Source organism: Pygocentrus nattereri, chromosome 18 (assembly GCF_015220715.1).
Source record: "Pygocentrus nattereri isolate fPygNat1 chromosome 18, fPygNat1.pri, whole genome shotgun sequence".
Classification (NCBI taxonomy): Eukaryota; Metazoa; Chordata; class Actinopteri; order Characiformes; family Serrasalmidae; genus Pygocentrus; species Pygocentrus nattereri.
Window position 1 is genome coordinate 33,941,691 of NC_051228.1, and position 20,553 is coordinate 33,962,243.

At 41.6% G+C, this 20,553-nt stretch overlaps 1 protein-coding gene across 22 annotated transcripts in view; it reads right to left on the reverse strand.

Annotated features, from left to right (window-relative positions):
• picalma (phosphatidylinositol binding clathrin assembly protein a) overlaps positions 1-18,625 on the reverse strand; it is a 67,210-nt gene extending 48,585 nt beyond the window's left edge. For 6 of the 22 annotated variants that reach the window (XM_017691347.2, XM_017691357.2, XM_017691341.2 and 3 more), the window contains exons 1-2: positions 18,362-18,624; positions 17,966-18,193 (exon numbers count right to left, since the gene is read on the reverse strand). In XM_017691347.2, the coding sequence (XP_017546836.1) occupies positions 17,966-18,095 (130 nt within the window). In that variant the 5' untranslated portion in view covers positions 18,096-18,193; positions 18,362-18,624. Of the gene's footprint in view, positions 1-17,965; positions 18,194-18,361 lie in introns of all 22 variants that reach the window. The other 16 variants (XM_017691350.2, XM_017691356.2, XM_037547585.1 and 13 more) reach the window with 6 other exon arrangements.
• Between the last annotated feature and the right edge of the window lie 1,928 nt (positions 18,626-20,553).

A 20,553-nucleotide genomic window follows, 5' to 3' on the forward strand; every position in this document is an offset into this window, starting at 1 on the left:
CGGATGGTGTCTGCTTTAACTTAATATCACGATACATACTGTCCAATTCTTGAAATAACTTACTGATTTCACAGGCCAGGTTTAATGTTTCTAATGTGTTTAAGTTTTGATGTGATACATCATAAAAAAAATAAAATAAAATAAAATACACACACACACACACACACACACACACACACACAGAGATAACTGAACTTTGTCAATCCCAGCCACGCCAGCCTTCAAACAACACCCCAGAAAAATCCCAACTCCTAGAATTTAAAAGTACCTTTGAAAAGCTCAAGTTATTTGACTGTGGGAACATGCATAGAATAAGCCCCCTGCCCCTGCCTTCCACTTTAGTCTGACTGGAAGCAGCCAGAAGCCTAGTTTAGATCATTCACGGTAGATTCCACAAAAAACAGCTAATTACAACCTGAAATGCCCCCAGTCTATCTTATTTTGCTGTGTTTGGAATGGTTTATTCCTCAACTCGTCTGTTCACTTTTCATCGCTGACCACATAGTGAACTGACTGGAGAGGGTCAAAGTCAAGTAAGGCCTTTGCCTATGCCAGGTAGAATGGATGGAGGAAAAAAAAATAAATAAATAAGAGGCTAATCTAACAGATTATAGACAGAACTGGTTTTCTGGAATGGCCTTGTAGTGACATCTGAGCCAGCTGGTTGGTCTGTTCGCAGGAGGAGATAAACGTATTTTAAGAACAGAAGGAAACAAAAATGTATTTAACATGTTTTCCTATTTGGAACTTGATACAACTCCTTTCAAAACAGCGGCTCAGATTTTCCATGTTAGCACATATACACGTCTCTTAAGACATAACGTGGCTCTCATGTAGCACTGACAGCGATGCACATGACTGGAAATGACTGCAGGGGAAAGAAAGGCTTAATGTAACATTTATATTCAATCACTTGCCAAACAGAGTGCTGGCATTGCACAATGGCGATCTGATTAATATTACAGAGACTTGAACTCATGAGATTCATCTGACAGGGTAGCTCAAATCTGTAGTGGTGATTTTAAACGAAAAATAAACACACAAAGTAACTGGTCTGATGTGAAGTCAGGCTTCCATTGTGCACCACGACTATCTTCAGATATACGCTGCTCTGGCTCATATTTTGGCACCGTAGCTCTAAACAGCTGACAGGCAATTTCTACTGTAAACCTTCATTATGATTTACACTCTTTAAACAACCCTTGAACTTGGTGGCAGGACAGTGATGCAGACTGGGATGGGCTGAGGTCACTGGGACTGAGGCTTAGACTCTCCTTTATCTCTATGATGGCTGGCGTTTCATCAATGTGCATGCACCTGTGGAACTTGAATAGCATCGCCAAGCTGACACTTTGGAGACAGAGGACATTTCAACCAAGTTAGTCAGTCAGTCTTGCTACCAGTACGGTAAGTGGCTATACAAGATGGACCATATACAATATATTACACACATATTTGATGCAATTCTAATTTCATTGTAGTTAGGACCACCATGCTACTGTTGTTTCCTCAGGGATGACAGCAGATGTACTGGAGAGTGACTTTTACAGCCTCTGATTCTGTAGAGAGCATAAAAGGGCAGTTCCTGCAGATCTGGCTGAAAAAATTAACTGACCTTAACACAATGTTCCCCTGACCTCAAATGTAGTCAACCTGAAAAGGCATTTTTGCCATGTTTCCCCACACACTGGTTATCCTTTGCTGCTGCACCCAAGTGTATGGACACTCACCATGTATATCTGGGGCAAAAATATTAAGCATTTTTATTAATCCATTTAAAACGCGCGAGAGAGAGAGTGAGGGACACAGCGAGAGCAGCAGCACTTGCACAAACCTGGATAGATTTAATAAAATCTTTCACACTTGTTTTTAGTTGAAAGTTACTTAAAGACAGACTGAGCATTTATAAAGCATCTACAGTGGACCATCCAAATAACTAAACGTCAAGCTCAGTTGCATTTAACAATACAATACTAATATAACTTAAATAAATAAAATAAAAAAATAGGTATTGCATGAAAGACATTCGTCTTTTAGCTACTTTGCTGATAAACAGGAGGAAAACTGCACGTGATATTTCAGTTAGCCATTCTTTAAACTGGTAAGCTGTTTTAGAGGTCAGAATGCAGTATAATTTCTCTATAGCTACCTTTCTGGTATCACAGATTTGCTCTCAGTCAAACAGCTTCCAGAACAGAAGCAGGACAGAGTATCTGCCAAAAACACCTTTAAAAGAAGCAGAATGGCACATATTTGGCCATGTTCTTGCAGGCCTTGCTATTAAAGCAGAAAACTGACTCAGCAAGCGGATGCCTCGCGTTTCCTACAGCTCATGACAGGAAACTGAATCAACACAAATCCCTAAAAAACAAACAGAAAAAAGAAAACCTGATAATAGGAATATCAGATCTAGGCATTTAGAGAAAGACAGTGACTCCAGACACTCCAAACGGACACGGTCACATAACAGTACAAGCGTGACAATCAAATCAGAGAACAGATTCACTGCCAACTTTAATGAACTCTGATACTGGTTTTAGCACCAGACACAGTCCAAATATGTTTCTGATGGTTCTGGAGCTTTCAGTTGAATTAATTTCCAAATATAGTTGACAGCAAGTTAGGTAGCTGTCTGGAGAAGTAGGGAACTTATTCAGACTGCAACTATTGTCAAGATAAGTATGCATGCTCCGATAGAAAGCCTTTGATCATATAAAATTAAAAAAGAAAAAAAAAGCCAGTGACAACTGCTCACATAGAGCAAATTCACAGCAATGAATCTCAGTGTAAATATAAGCAAACTGCAGGTTTTCAAAGCTGCGTAGTGTCCACTGAAGCTAAAGCCTAAAAACTTTCTGGGTGGCTCCACCCTTAGTGCTACAATATTTATATTATCTACAGTAATGAGTCAATCAGCCAAGACATTGGGGCAGTCGTGGGCTAGAGGTTAGGGAACCAGCCTTGCACCGGTTCCATCCCCTGAGCCGACAGTACATGACCGAGGTGCCCCTGAGCAAGGCACCTAACCCCCAATTGCGGATAGGGCTGCCCACTGCTCCATGCAATGCGATGGACCTACAAGGTTAAATGTTACTAACAACTAGAAGTCAATAGTCACTTATCTGCTTAGGTGACCATGACAACTTCAGTTAGGACTAAATTTAGGACAGAAGCTATAATAGAACAACAGCTCTTTAATTCATGTTTCCATTAACTCCAGATAAGAAAACATCAGTAAGTATTATAATAATAATAATAATAGGTTTTACACAAACATCATAAATTTCCTAAATTCTGTCCGGATTAAGATAAACCACAGTAGCGTCTTAACTTCTGTTTAACTATCATTTTGTGCAGCTACAGGAAGCAGAGTTCACTATAACTAACATAACGCCGCTATATTTATGTACACTGAAAACGGTGCTTTGACATTTGACACTGATTGAGTCAGTTAAGATTTCCTACTTTGAGATAAGATGCTGTAAGATAAGAGTCCTAAATTAAGATGAGATTTGATTCTGTAATAAATGTGTAAAGATCTGACAGTTCAAGATAAGATTCAACACACACACACACACACACACAAATAAATGTTCTGTAATATGGCTTCTGGTGTCATGCCAAACTTTGACTCCCCTTCACATGCACGCCCATCATGCAGGCACGCATATGGAGGCTAGGCTGCACTAACGACTTCTGCAGTTTCCTTTTTAAAGATATCTTCAGTTTAAATAATCAAGATGAACAGTTGTTCAAAAACGACAAACTGCGAATGTGGTCTGTAGCGTCCACACACCAGGCTGAGATGCCTGCACATGATGCAGAGCCAGAAGTTGGCAGAACATCCGTTTTAAAAAATACTGAGCATGCATTTACATAAAATGAAGTTCTAGTCGTTTTTGTGGTTCCAAGTAAGTGACCGTGTCCTAAACCAGGCCAACAAATCTGCATGACCTTTTTGAAAATCTGTGTGTGTTTAGAGCAGGTTGAGAGGGGTTTTGTGACTGTACTGACAAAAGATTTACGCGACTATTGACTTCTAGTGTTTGTTGGCAACATTAGCCTCATGGCTCGAGTTCCTCTAAACTAAAGAAACAAACTCTGGACACCAAAAACGTCTTGGCTCATCGACTACATCTGGGTTAAGTGGAAAACTCTAATCTTTATGATTTGCTCAATGTTGCCAGACTAGGCTGGCGATGATTCACCTGAACTAACTCCACCACCACGAAAGGTAGGTGCAGGTATGGCTGGAGTGACAATCAAATCAGAAACTAGTTCTGCTGCCAAAAAAAAACCTCAGCACAGCCAAACAGACACTCCACTGCAGTCCAAAATGAGACATCAATGCAGAACTCTGGACGGACAGAACGAGAGGGTGGGGAGAAAGACAGACAGACAGACTTCTGCACATCCTCCTTCCTCCTCCACTCTGGGCAGAAGGCTTGTTAACGAGGGCAGGGAAGAGGAAAGCATTAGAAGGAGAGCACTCCCCTGCCTCCCCTGAGCCTTGCAAGCTCATGGAGGGTGAAGAGGGACAGCTGCTCTGAGGAGGAAGAGCACGTCACACACGCTCTCTGCTCCGGCTAAACTCAGGCAGCGGTGTCTAAATAGGTCGACAGCAAGAGGCGAGTCATGTGGGCCATTTTACAGTCTGGACTAAAACCACTCAAAAAAATAAATAAATAAATAAAAATAAATCATCCTTCCAGTCCAGGTATTACTCTCTGGAACAAGAGCTCAACCCCGAGTCTCAGTGTAGGCGATACAATGAAAAGAAACTAATCTAGGAGCTATGAATTTACTATATTATATAACTAATAAAAAAAAACTATACTAAAACTGAGTACTTCAATATGGTATATCTGCCAAGATTTGTAAATATTTATTCATTATTATTTCTTGAAATTACAGTACCATGCAAAGGGTAGAGACCACTTTTCATTTACTTAATAAACAAACAGTCATATCACCCAATGTGCACACAGAGATTAGGTTGAAGATATTGCCATTGCATTAGACATAAGGAAGGATAAAATCAAAAATGGAATAATTAAAATATTAAAACCATCCCCATCAGATAAACAGTACTTAAAGCTTTCATCTTTAAAAGACAGGACAAAATCAAACTCCACTCTTGCTTCAGATCTGAAAGGAATCAACAGGTGTTTGTCCATCCCTCGACACTGAGAAGTCGACTCTAGAAGTTACTTAGAAATATAGATAAAAAATGTGAAACTCAAAGAAGCTGCTGGTCTTCTCAGAACAAAGTCCCCAGAGTCCAGACCAACAAAATCTAACCACCTTCTAAGACTAAGCTTAAGGTGAAGTGTCAGGGCTGCATGGTCCTCCAAACAGAGGGTTTTTAGAGACACAGTCCAAACAGTGATGGGGGAAAATGGTCAAGATGGCTGCACAAGCAAGCAAAGAACCCCACAAACTTGATTATTTTCTCTGTTAAAAACACATTACGATAATTATTGCTTTATCTTAGTTTAATATTGTTTCAATGTATTATGGTCCTTAACTTCATCACAAACAGTATGCTGGTGTCTCGGTAGCCAGCCAGCTAAATTTCCCGTTCCACCTTAAACAGTGCAGCAGTTACATTCTGCCACCCATGGGATCAGAAGTGCTGCACCATTTAAGGTGGACTGGTAAAATGCCAACAGCTGGCAGGTAGCTGACTTCAGCTTCATGTCACTTAAGAATTAGGGGTGGGTGATAAACAATTGTCCCTAAAAGTAACCGAAGCCCAGCAGTGAGGAGCTGAACTTAACCCTCCTCCGCCATCACTGCAGACTGTCAGCGCATCGCTAGTAGCCTGTTAATAAAGTAATGCTCTTTTTATTTGAGGGTCACAGGGAAGATTTCAATCACTGCCCATTGTAACTGAGTTCCAAGTGGCAAGGCAACACTCAAAAGCAAGGTATGGGATAAAAATATGAAATATTACTGAAAAGAATGGAGTAATGAAGGCAAAGAGTGGACATGCTGTACTACTGAAAACAAATCCGATGTTCTATCCAGTTGTTGAGGTTTCTGTGTAATTCAGTTAAATATAAAATTCTGCCCCCTCCACACTGAAAAATGAATAACCTCTGCTTAATAGCCGTTTTGACTGGAAATTAAATAAATAGAGAACTTGCACAGCACTGTACATGCCAAGGAAAAACCTGCAGCTCACTGGCCAGAGGAAGAATGCGTATTTGAGTTGGAATGTAGGATGGATTTGGAAGGTTCTAGAAACCTAAAGAATGGAGAGAGCGAAAGACTGCAAAGAGACACTCAGCAATGCCATCACTACTTCACCACCTCATCACTAACAATTTGTTAAATGACAGTAACAGGTGAAAAGAATTAAGTAGAAATAAGCCTGATCAGATCAGTGCGCACCGAATAATCACTCTGCAACTCTGGGGTTTAATAGACAAGGAGGAACCAGTGGGCTGGCCCATGAACTTGGAGCTCACTTGAGCTAAGCAGAGCCTTATTAGGGGTAATTATGATTACTTTCATAAAACCAAGTAAGCCTGTCAGAGATATATCATTACTGCGCTGGCAAATGCAGTCTATTGGACCAAAAATATTGTCACCGATTTCTTTGTACGATAACTTTAATTCCTGAGATGAGAGATCATCCAAAACTAGCTGACTTTATCTGCAAGCACAAGCACATTCATAACAGCAATTAAATTCACTAGAAACGCTGGCTTACTGAAGTCAACAACACATTTAAAACATTAAATCTTGCTAATGCTTTGTGCCTCAGAGCAATGACCAATGCTGAGACAGAGACTGATCTGTACAACAAACATCACAACACACACACGCACACACACACACACACACACACACACACACACACACACACACACACACACAAACTCAATGTCCATTCCAGACTCTACTGTCTGGAGTCTTTGGTGTGCATTTGCTGCCGTTTTGGACACTTGCAGCAAATCAACACACAATAGACCATATGCCAAATAGGGCCACACAGTATATAGTTTGTTAAGCACTACTGTAATTTGGGCCTGTGCAATACTGACATTGCAAAAGGCTGTAATACGCAAATTTTGTTGTTTTGACAAACCAAAGGCCCTCATTTCACCCCTTGCCCCAACTACATAACCCTTAGTTTTGCGCTTTCAGAAGTGTTAGGACTGCACAGCCCCCCAAACAGAGATTTGTCAGAGGCACACTACAAACTGAGGGGGGGGGGGGGGGGGGGGGGGGGGGGCAAGCCGCCAAGGAAATCAATAAACTTGAGCATTTTCTCTGTTAAAAATGACAATCACTACCTTAATTCAATGTCGTTTCAATGCATTATGGTCTTATTTTTTTTCCAAAAACAAAACCACATAAAAAAAATAAAATAAAATAAAATAATTGCTACCAGTATGCAAAGATCCAAGTATCTAGCTAGTTAACTTATCTGTTCCACCTTGAACAGTCCAGCAGTACCAACACCTGAAGCAGGAAAATTCAAACAAGAAGCTGGCGAATATCTTCATGACTTCAGCTTCATAATCATGCATATTGGAACTGCAAACAGTCAAAGTCTGAGAAGTCAGTAACTTCTAATACACACCATAATGTACAACTCTGCATGAGCCGTGTAAGCAAACTGCACGTTTCCTTGCCATTTCCTCACTGTATGCAATAGACTGTATCTTTCAAAGTCCGGCAGTGGCATTTTTCCTGATTAAGAGTGGTCTTGATGGCACCATGTCCTGCCATCACTCCCATCTCCTGTTTAATCAGCTCCCGACATTTTTTTGATTCATGTAATAACTTCCTGTTGGGTGTTTACATTACGAATAGCTGACAACCTAAAAGAATGCAGGAAGTGCTGTTTTTCTTCGTCTTATGAGGCTCACTGGGTTCATGCTGGACACACAGTTTAGAGCGCTGGGACTGTAGTACTAAGTAAAAGTGCAACTGCAGGCGCAGTTTAGTCGCTACTTTTCATAACCTATAAAACATGCATGCTAAACAGAAGTGCAGAATGCATATCACAGCTCAGCAGGCCAACTCCAGGAATCCTGAGCTCCATATATTTTAAAAGTGTCTAGAATTCCCAGCCTGTAATTCCTATTCTTCACATTAGTCTTGCAGCAATAGACAGCATGAACAAAATTCAGGCTCCAAGATGAGTGTTAATGTTTTTATGCAATACAGCACAATTTATCTGCTTTTATAGATAAGAGCATGTCATGCATTGTCAGATACCACATAAATGAATCCAAGACTGCTTGAGGGCCATTTTTCCCCATTTTGTCTACAATCATCAATCTTGTTGTAAACACTCCTACTCATCTTTTTGGCAGGGCTGCAGTAGTCTCTAAAGGATAGTGCTTGGTTAAAAGACTAGAGGAGGGAAAAAACTAAGCATGTAACCTGAAGGAGTAAGTCAATTTTGAATAACAAATGCTTTAGGATGGATATTTGAGGCAGGCTGCTTATTCATTTCACTAGCTGGGTGAATTATTCCTTTAACAAAGAAAAAAAAAAAAAATGTCAGTTGACTATTTGAGATGATTGTTATCACTAAGAACAGCTCACTTTAAGACACATTTCAGAGTAGCAAAGTGCAACAAACCTACTCACAAATACTCGCAAAACTTTAAAGCATGAAGTTCCAAAAAAACCTTAAAAACAAAAGAATTGGCGTTTTACCAAGTTGTTGGTCTGTTTTCTTCCCATGAAACACAACAAAAACCCAAATAGTGATCTCGGTATTACAATACAGGCGTATCAAAGGGTTGTGAATACAAATACCTTTGTCATTGTAGAAGTAAAACCACAGTCAGTGTGTGACTAAAGGAGAGTTAAATAAATAAATAAATAAATAAATAAATAAATAAATAAATAAGATACGAGAGATATTCAGCATATTTACAGAGGAACAAATATGCAAGGTGCAATACTGCCTGATGTGTATGTGGACACACCTGTGGCTTAATGTGTGCAGGTTCAGGACAGTAGAATAGTTCAGGATGGAGCACCATGGCTGAAATACTGCAGTCGGTAAACAGTGACCATATAGCAATAGCCAGTAGTAGAGGTCATCAACCAGGCAGTGTAGCAGCTTCACGTTTTATATAAAATGAACACTACACAAAATTATACTATAGCATGCAGTCCTATACTGTAATTTTTTTATATATATATATATATATATATATATATATATATATATATATATATATATATATATATATATATATATATATATATATATACACACACACACACACACACACACACACACACACACACACACACAGTTCTACTAATGCATATTACGCCAACTACACTATACTATACATGATATATAAGTGAACAATGTGTAATATCAATATTAATTAGTAGTTGAAATGCATTTATGCCTAAAATTGGCATGTGGTTGGTCCATTTTCTTCCTATGAAACGCAACAAAAACCCAAATAGTGATTTCTGTATTACAACACAGGCAAATCAAATGGTTTTAAGAGTACTCAAGTGCTCATACACATCTCTATCAGTCACATTAGTCTGAAAGTGCCAAGGCACCGACTGCATAGGAAGTGGAAAATTGTGTAAATCTGAATTGCTGTCAGACCATCACTGTTTAAAACAGACTTGACCAAGACCTAAGACTAAATTTAGTCTGTTTCCAGAAAACTAGTGCTATGTTCTAGGATGCAAACCTATAAAAAGTACTCATGCTCTGCTACAATCTGTTGCGGTTCAAGGTCTATTTTCTTTCACTCCGTCTAGCTCTGGAACGAGATAACACAAAGCATGTGGAGTGACTCTCAACCAGCCAATAACTTCAGCTTTATGGCCTATTTCTCTGCGTTATCACTAGCAGAAGCGGTTAAGTAGGACAGCGTAACCTTCCTTCTCTGCAGGTTTTTGGGGTTGGTGAGATTGGCGCTGTTGTGCAGGGATCGCTCAAACCCTGGGGGGGCTGCAGAGGATCCGCACTAACAGCTGTGCCGTGTAATACGGCACCACTGGAGCCTAAAGCCACCAAGAGAATCACAATGCAGCGTGTCCATAACGTGCTGGGTATGGAGAAGTAGGAAGCAGTATAGGGACTAGTCTTTGCTACAGGTGGTTAAAGCTTTTTTGTGTAAAGTGCGTATTATTTGATCAACACTACCTCATTCAATTGATTTAAGTACTGCAGAGATCAGCTGGAGACCAAAATCAATAACAGTACTGAGGAAGCCAAAACAGCTGGAAACAAGCTTCTCACCACAACTGAGTCATGAAGAGACAGAACATTCATCTCAACCCAGATTTCCCCCCCCGAGCAGAATAACTAGGCAGGTGGAAGACAGAAAAAAAAGAAACAGCAGTAGAGTACGGCTGTAGTAGCGGAGTGCGTTTACCACCAAGAGAAAGAAAAGCAGGCCGGCTAGCGATCTGGACCAGATATTGATCACAAAAGCTTTTCACATCTGTTGAGCCCTCTCTCTCCCTCTCTCTCCCTCTCTCTCCCTCTCTCTCCCTCTCTCTCCCTCTCTCTCCCTCTCTCTCCCTCTCTCTCCCTCTCTCTCCCTCTCTCTCCCCAGAGTGAAGCAGAGGGTCAGCAATCTTTTTTGACAGACTGTCATTTGATGCACGGTCACATGCTGTCAATGGCTATCGAGGTACAAAGGTCTAAAAATCATACTGTTTTCCCGTCACCCTGTGTAAAGCTACAGGCCGTGTGCTGGACATTTGCTCCCCTTGCTGTAAATGTACATATTTTAGGGCAACTTCAACTTAAAACAAAGACAATGAAATAACAAGAGAAGCCTATCTGTAACGCTCAACAACCAATCAGCCTCACAGAGTTCAAAGGTAGCTGCTTCATTTTACCACCCCTAGATAAGATTTAGCTCCATTTGCGTATCCAACTCACACATTCAGCCTACAATTTCCTCAGCATTCACCTGTGGTTCAGGCCAAAATACATTAGCATTGATTCATTTGAGATTTCACAATCTTCCAATCATCACCATTATCAGTGGGGCAAAGCAGGAATTGGTGACAGGGCTATGTCCTGAGGTAAAGGCTGAGTACTGTTGTAAAAGAACGCCGGGACAGGAGGGATGTCATTACCTGTGCAATTTGGTCAATGATTACGATTGATCTATGACCAGAAAATCAGCCAGCAGTCTCCCAGATAAAGGCCAGCACAGGTAGCCATAGAACCACTGCATTACAAACAGGAGTTGATGGATATAAAAAAATTTTGCACCGGCCCCTCGGTCTATTTGTGGCCACAATTATAGAAATGCGTTTATCGCATATAAAATCATATGTAGAAGTAACTTACAAGCTTCAAAAAAGTAGTCAGTCTTTGTTTGAAAATAAACTACATGGCCATCACATTAACCATCACTGCAGTTACAGCTTGTGACTTACAACAAAATCGGACCCAGTTAGGTCTGAGTCAAACAGGCTCTGGATCTTGGGCAGGAGGGTGAAAAGTAGTTGTGTTAGTGGTCATTAATGGTGGGTATTTGTGAATGTGTGAAAATTCAGGTGGTTTGAAAAAAGGTCCCATATTATATCTTCTCATATTTTTGGCCGCTTATGGGATCATTTTCCATATACAGACTGTACAGATTGGTGTGAATGGCTTAGGAAAACTTTGCTAAACAAGTGAGGATAAGTGATATTTCCATGAAATGGGCCCTTTAAAAGTGGGAAAAGGAAAGAACATTTTAAAAAGTGCACAGGCTCTACATTTCTAGTGGCCAAAAGGTGAAATGTGGCCAGGGGCACAGGGCAATAAGTAATGCCAATCCCTTGAAACCCATATTCAGCATAAGAGGAACAATCCACTGTTTTACAAATGAATCTCTACCTGCCACATCTGGAGAACATTGATTATTTACAAATCAACAGAGAACCCTTTTGAATCGTAACATGTTTATCATAGAAACCAATGGACAACAGCATCAGCAACTACTGTAAGAGTTTTTCCAAGAGTGGGATTTCCTAAATATAGACACATATACCAAAAATAACAGTATGTGTGATTGACCGTATGCTACAGACACAGCAGAGATTAGGCTGAAAAAGGAGTATCCACTTAAACAGAAAGAAGGAAGCATGTATGACTACTGACATCTACTCCACCCAATGCCAGAGAGATCCCTCCCCAATACTGGAGCTAAAGCATCTTAATAATTTTCTGTTTTACTGTAGACTCCCTATCCTCAGGTTTGGATTATTCAAATCCGCCACGCACCACACTGCAGAGACAAAGGGTTAAAACAACATGCGGTCTCCTTTTAATAACAGGAAAAGTATCTGAATGAGCTGCAATTACAGCGTACAGAGACGTCCAACAAGGAGCATAATGATTTTGATTGTGCAAGACTCCAGGCATGAGTTGGGAGGGGGTCTCATTCCTCAGCCCCAAAACTTCCTCTATTAGATGTGCGTTAGCGCGTTACAGTCTCAACCCTTTCTAGGAAGTATCCATCATGCAGCAGAACTGAGTCATACGAATGAGAGGCCAGAATAAGCCACAGTGATCCTATAGAACATGCTTACACAGCACTACGGGAGGGAGCAGCTCACTAGCACCTAAAGCACCGGAATGGAGCAACACTTAGCAATCTGATCCCTTGTGTAGCTTCTTTTAAGGCCAGGAGAGATACACTAATGACTCGGAGGCACTGCAGACAGGCAGCTATAGCACCATGCACTGCCAACAACATAATTCTCTTCCTCAGGCCAGGGATATAGAGCTCTTTTTTCTTTTGTCAGAATGAAGGATACCTCCTACGTGACAGCACGAGATCTCTCCCAAGATCCCGCATCGCTGTTCAGCGAGAGACCCTTTCATGTCACATCACTGTTCTTGTGAGCCCACCTGACAAAACTACTGACATTCCAGGAAACAGACATGTCTCGTAAACATCAGGAGGTAATTTTCACGCTCCCCTACTACAGAACCGTGACCACAGGGGTCAGAGCACTTCACATTGGAAAATCTGGAGTGTTGGAGAAAAGCTAGGACAATATTAAGTCACACGGCATGTGTCCATTGTCACAATCCACTGTCTGAGATCTTTAACCTTACACCATTTTCTACTGCATACTGCAAATAATAATGATCATAAAACAGTCCCCAGCCCTTCGCGCTGGTATCTGAGCTGAATCAGTAGACTACTTTAGACTTAAAGCAATGCCAATAATCCAAAAACAAAATCAAAAATAAAACTGCCCTCTTGTGCTCAGAACAGCTGATTACACAATACACAAAGGCTGTCCTAAGTTTCCTTCCTAATCTCCGCACTGGAGCTTTGAGGCTAACAAGTTATCCAGTTTGTTCAAAGCTAACGAGTGGGTATAACAGGACTGTTCAAACCTGGTCCTGAAGGGTCAGCACAGTTTCGTAACTACCTTCCTCAAATACAGCCGCTGAAGTGACAATTACATGAGTTGAATCAGGTGGGCAGGTGTGTATGAGCTGAGAAATCAGCAAACTGTTGCAGACACCAGCCCTCCAAGACCAGAGCTGAAGAACTGCAATTATTTGAGCTGTCCGCAAATATTTAAGCTGACTGCAGTTATTTGGCACAGTTGGTAGCCTTCGCGATAATACGTTTACGTTGCAACAAACAATGTGAACTGAGTGCGGTTTCATCTGTGAGGTTGAGACAAACGCATGTAAATAAAAGAAAACCATTCAGATGTCTTACCAAAACAGCGAACTGGCTGCTGCTGTAGCACTTTTAGAGGGCGGTGGTGAATGTTTATTTGAGTTCCTCTCCTGAGTTGGCAGCTACCAACTACCAACAGCTAATACACTATAACTGCCCACTTTCACTGTAAATCAATTATTCATCTGGCAAGGCCTACCCTGGGATTTAAGCTTCTACTATGGTTAGCTACGCTAGCCTCCCTGCACCAGTGCAACAGTAACAGCATTTCTCCTACCATAAATAAACTGAAGTGCCCAGCTCTGATGTGACAGACATTACATACAGATCCAAAATCGGTGTGTAAAACCGATCTTTGGTATATATTATAGAAGCATGATGGAGCAATGTGTGGCAGAGACGAGCAGATTTATTTTAATATTTTCTAATTTCTTTACTCCTCTGTGACATCAACATGAATATATGTGGGGTGTGGATTGATTAAATAAATGAATGAATGAAGGAATGAATGAATGAAAGAAAGACATTTGAGGACATCATCTTGGGTTTGGGAAAACACTGATCGACATTTTATAGAACAAACAACTAATCGATTAATCCAAAAGATAAATCAACAGATTAAGCGTCCATGTATGCAGAACAACCATTGCTGCCTATAAGGGTCTACTGCCTGGAATAAATAAAATAATAAATCAGGGAAAACACTGACTAAAATAGTAAACATCAGACATCAAAGTCTTTACTGATCACCTGTAGGCCTACAAGTAGGGTGGGGGGGAAAAAAAAAAAAAAAAAAAAAGATTTTCTGGCCAAAGCATTCCTTTGATACCTGACTAACAGCAGGTCTGACACTTCTCCCACCCCACCAGGATGGATTTGAAACCACCTATAAACAGCAATTACATGACTATCATGCACAGACAATGAAGTATAGCACAGAAAATTGACCGAGATGAACTTCATTTTTTTCGGACAGTATCACATGCTCTGAAGCAAATTTCCTTAAGCAGAAATCTATCAAGACAATGTCTCGGCACCTGAACACAGACAGCATGCTAGACAACCTGTGGAGTGACATCATCTTTAAGGAAATCATCTGATGTGGTCCAAAGTCCCAGGCTGGGTTGGCTGGGTTAGCTGACTCAATGTGGTCATTGACTGCACATCCATGAAGGCAGATAGTGAGTGCAATAGAGTTTATAAAGTGAATATTAAAAGAATTTCAAGGCAAATTGACAAAGGAGGAAAAAAAATAAAAATAAAGTACATTCACAGGAATAACTAAAAAGTTTAGTGAGCGACACCGTACACTGATGGCAACTGGGATCATAACATGAACAGCTACTTACGCCAAAGTTTTTGTACTAGTAGAAAACAACGAAACAATTGGTGGGCATTTTTCAGCAGGCTGGTCATTTAGGGGATACGGGTAGCTCAAGAGGAATGTTCTCTCTACCCCGGAAACCCAACCCAAATCAAAGGGCCAGGGGAGGGAGCAGGAGAGGGAGACAGAGCTGGAGCCATATCTAATGTACAAATCAAACAGGGGGAGGGGGTGAGACAGACTGCTATTTCTGTCCCAAAGGAAACTCCGGCACAGAGCACACTGCCGTCCTGAAATACCTACAGTCCTCGTCACCTTCCCCCAGAGCTCTCGCTCACACTACACCACACTGTAGACACTTTGAGTGGTCAAGCGCCCAGCTTGTAATCTGACCAGTCTCGAGCTTCAGAACTTTAAGTCAATGGCCAGAATTTTCAGGGATGTTGGAGTTGAAGAAATAAGACATCATGATACCTGAGATTTTAATAATGCACGATATACATCATACTGCACTTTTCTGAGGTTTGCAAACAAGTTGGAATGGACAACATGGTTTTGCTGTGTAAGGGTGGGCGATATGACAAAAATACTGAATTATGATACTTTTTACAATACGCTATTTTTTTCCCTGAGGTTTAAAACATTAAAACTTTTTTTGTCTGTTTCAAAAATACCATCAAAAACTAAGTACAAATGATTTTACCCGGAAAAATGTATTTTACGAAAGCCTGCAGGCTGAATTTTTAATAACCAAAATAAAAAGTATTGTATTCGTACATAATGAAGTCTCTCTCCTCCACTATGTCAGTGCTGGTGTTTTCTGCCATTTTTTCCCCCCAAACCGCATCAGCACGGAAAGGATTATGGGATATCTAAGGCAGAAAAGGATACATCTACACGCTCTTCAAACAACAGCCAAACAGAGGAACCTCAGCGTTTTATACAAACATTTGATTTGGACATGACTTGGTCCCTTCCTGCCCCCGAATACTCCAAGTTCATAATAACTCTTACGTTTCAGACACATCCAACAATTAAACAGACTCAATTAATACTCTACAGAGTGTACTGTGATAACTTATATCCAGTACTGTGAGGCCCAGACCCCTTATGGTAGCCAGAACTGAGGAGTTGTGAAGAGAAAGGCATGCTGTGCACTTAGTCTATCAGCTAAGGACAACTCACGTCCCTCGAACCCATTCTAATCACCCGACATGCCGTGACTTATAATAAAGCAAGCGCTAAAAATAATCTCTCGCAAGAAATCAGTGTTATGGGACAAGAGCCTCTGAAGCAAGAGCAAAATAAGCGATGTGTGGCAAGGGGCTCTTGATGTGGTAAAGCCTTTTGGTTTCGCTTAAACACTGATGCTGGCGCTGCACACGCACACAAAAATCTGAACGTTGGTAACCCACAGGCATATGTGAACAACAAGTAAGAAAGACGCCACAGAAATCAGTTCACAAACACATACATGAGCCACAGGAGCACGGAGTGCAAATTACATCCTAAAACTATCTTTGGTGGCTCTTATTCAGCGATTCACTGACTGCTCAAGAAAGCTGAGTCCAAAAGGACTCTGTCAAGCACACAAGAGCAAGATCAGCCAAGAAATAACGCACGTTTAGTTCAGGCACTGCTCTAACGTGACCCCTAAATTTTCTCCCACGCCAGCTGATACAGATCCTGCGTGCAAGGGAATTTCTGTGCAGGAAGCGGGCAGAAGAGACACCTGCAAGAGACAGCGGTCAACTCAAAAACCTGTAGGATTTTGATAGCAAAACAAATCAATTCAGTTCATGTCACACCAAATTAGTTTTAACATTTAACCAACAATCCATTGACAAGTTATCTGGCACTCTCAGACTACTACAAGCACTAAAAGGGTTCCGACAATCTATGACCCTAGACATAATGCAGGCCTTTCTCATTATACATTCAGAAATGTAAGTGAAATCAATGCAGACTAAAGCTTTACTGCACTGAACTTCGACTAGACCTGTTAAGTCATCATGGCCATTTGATCACTTAAGTCAGAGGCCTATATCGCCTCGCTGCACTGAACTTTGAATAAGAACGGATAAGTAACCAAATGAGTTAGATGTGTCTTTACTAGACGAGGCATACTGGTGTCGAGCCAATATCAGCAGAAAAGAGAAAGCGGTCCTGTGCCATTTCCAGCCTTTAACTGTAGAATTCTGACCAGCACTGGTCAGTGATGGAATCAGCTTTCCAAAGGGTTTCCCACTAAGCTTTCCCACATGCATCTACAAGTTAAGACAGCAACAGATTGTATCAGTGGAGCAGTTCATCGGGTCATCTGTGCCATCATTTCTGATAGCTCGGGGCTCCCAATGGTCCGCGACATCAGCTCCAAATCAAGCAGATTTCTAAACCAAGTGAACCCACAGATCTTACAGAACACCATCTATCCACAGTCGTCCTAATTAGGCAGCAGATGGACTCTAGTTTCAGCGTGGTTAATTATTTGTGAAGCGGCTGAATCATTAAGTGGGTGGAAGGCTAGCTAAAGTAATCCCGCTAGCTAATCGTGTTGTTTACGTGCCGCCGTTATCGCGAAGTGAATGACAGCAGCCCCAAAAGCGCATTCGACTGTGAATGAAAGCACTTTTAGCAAATATGCTGAATATAGCCAGTAAAAAATGAATAAAAATGAAAGAGAAATCTTTAGGCCTCGGCTCCGAGACCCACAGTCACGGAGGAGACGACTCCCCCTCAAACACATAACTACACGAACCACCGCCAGCACGAGACTGAAGTTGGCTTCCTTCACGGCTTGTCCGTTCCACCTTAAATGCTGCAACACCACTCTGTCCACCGCACAGGCTCCAGAACGTAGCTGCTGCACCATTTAAGGTGGAGCGGAAAATTCGAACGAGCCGCTGGCGGACGAGGAGCCAACTGGAGCTCCGTGCTGTTCGCTACGTTTACGTGTCGTGCTCGGCGCTCATATACTTACAATCCAAGTGTTTCTTTTTTGGCCCCATAATCTCATGAGTGGTCGCCTTGCACACCGTCTTGGACACCGCAGAGCCGGTCACACTGTGCTGCGCTGCGGTTATCCTGTCCGTTATGCTTTGCCCAGACATCTTCTCCGCTTGGTAACGTGAACAAAAGCGCGGAACGTCAACTGTTTTCGGTTATATCCAATGTTAACGCCGGTGTCCACGGCTCCACCACCTGACTACTGAGAGAAAAAGAAGAGTGAAGGAAAAATTAAGAGGGCTGAGCGCGGAGAAAAGCTGTCAGCCGTGCAGCTTCAGGCACTCTGAATGAAGTTTGGACTCCACACAAGTCGAGCGAGGCTGAGAAGAGGTGCTTGTAATGTTAGGCAGTTTGACGTTAAGCTACGTACCCAACGGTCGCTCTGCTGTTCAACACAGTCCTCTCCTGGCTCGTGCGCGCGCGCTCTCTCTCTCTCTCTCTCTCTCTCTCTCCCCCTCTCTCTCTCTCTCTCTCTCTCTCTCTAACTTCCCCCTTTTCCTTCTCTCCTCCGTCGCTCTGGCTCTCCTCTCCGGCCTCGCCTCCCCCTCGCTGGGTTTTAAAAGGACTGGAGGCTCGTAGGAAAATGGCGGGCCTGTTTCCTCTCCTCACTGGATCCTCCCAGAGGTTGGTGTGGTGGATGCTGCGCGGTCGCTGCCACGCGCCGCCATGTTGGCTCAAACCAACGGCGAAGGACGATCGGGGCCCCAGCCGCCCCGCCTGCTTTGAGCCGCCATGGCGCCTCCACTGCCGCAGCTGCTCGGCTTTATCTCGCAGTTCCGCTGAACGAGATCAGCCCACGTGATCGACACCATCACCTACTACAACTTTCACAGAGCGTCTGACTGGTACACCGCGCTCTCTGGAGCCAAGGCGAAGTATACAGCTGCCTGAGTCGCAATTACAGGAATTATATCGTCAAAAATGACAGTTTTGCTTATATGTTTAACCGAGGCGGACGAAGTACACAAACCATGTACTTGAGCTAAAGCAGAGACACCCAAGGTGAAGTATTACTCCAGTAAAAGTAGAAGTTCCTCCCTTTAGACCTCCACTTGAGTAAAAGTACTAAAGTATTTACCTTCAAATGTACTTAAGTATAAAGTAAAAGTACTAAAAGAGTAATTCTGGCTCTGATGTCCTACTGCTGGCTTCATGAACTCATTTCAGGTGAAAGTCCTCCAGCGTCTCTCTTGGTAAACCAGTCTTTTAATAGAACGTCATTAATTAGTGACGCTGACGTCTATTAAAATGATCAGAAGCACAAAACACTGAAGGTAAACAGTTTCCATCAGGGAGAACCGAGTGGCTCTGAAATCACTTTTTACACACAAGCAAAGTTTCAGTTTCAGATTTATTTACAACTTAGTTCCAAGTTTAAGTTGAATAAAAACTGGCTTTAAACTCAGGATCACAGATGAGCTCCTTTACTATGTTGATCTGTAGGCCTCTGTTCATAAACATAAACCAGCCCAAACTCATTTACTATAAAATGAAATGGTGTTTGTAGAAATTCAGAAAAAAGCCGCGTCAGTCTCGACTGCATATGTGGACATATTTCTATATTGTGCTCTATTTACACAAAGTTAGGTTAGTTCATCATTTATGACAGATTTCAACAAAATGTAGTGGAGTGAACGTCAAAAGTTGCCCAATATGGAAAAACTTCAGTACAGATATACAAAAGAACTACTTAAGTACAGTAACCAATTACATTTACTTCGTTACTGTCCAACGCTGATATTTAACAGAGGGATTTTGCTTTTCTTGCTGCTTCCATTCTTTTCGGGTGACTTGCTTTCAGTTTTTCGAAGAAACCTGCAAGGAGATTTTTCTACACCTCCAAAGTTCAGTCTTAGAAGTTGGTTGCATTTTGTGCTGCTAATGATGCAAATATTCCCATCACAAATTTAGACTCATCAGTCCTGACTTGAAGCTTTACTTCAAGTCTCAGCCGTCCGGTTCAGTTTTCTAGAGCAGATGTTCTTTTTTTGTCTATTTCCCTTTCTCAGTCACAACTTGTGGAAAAACAGAAACACCTGTGGATTTTTCAGATCTCAAGCAAGACTGGAGCTTAATCTAAGAAAGATGAAAGACTTAAGTACTGTTTATCTGACGGAGGTTTTGGTGGTCTACCAGGTCTTGCATGCTTGTTAGGGGTCTCCTTTTCTATATATTTTAAGAATGTTTGGAAACTCCTGTTTTTCACTTCTTTTGAATTTCTGCCTCCTTTTATCTTCTATCTAATCTCAGGAAAAAAAAGAAAGGCAGCTGAGGTGAGTTTGGGTAGTTGCTTGTATGAATGTTAGCGTTGTTTGAAAGGGATTATAATGTTCGTGACTCCTTTGGGAGGAGCTTTCATTGGGAGGACACAGCTGTAACGGGTTGGTTTTAAAATTGGAAGGTCAGAAGAGTTAAAGTGGCGGTGAAGAGTGGACAAATCAAATACAGATGAATTTGATATTGTACTTAGTCGTAGAGTCTTTTGTGTAATTATCTGTCTAAAATATCTTTTCTGTTTTTTTTCTGATACTTAAATTGTATAAATTGAAAAACGTAGTGGTA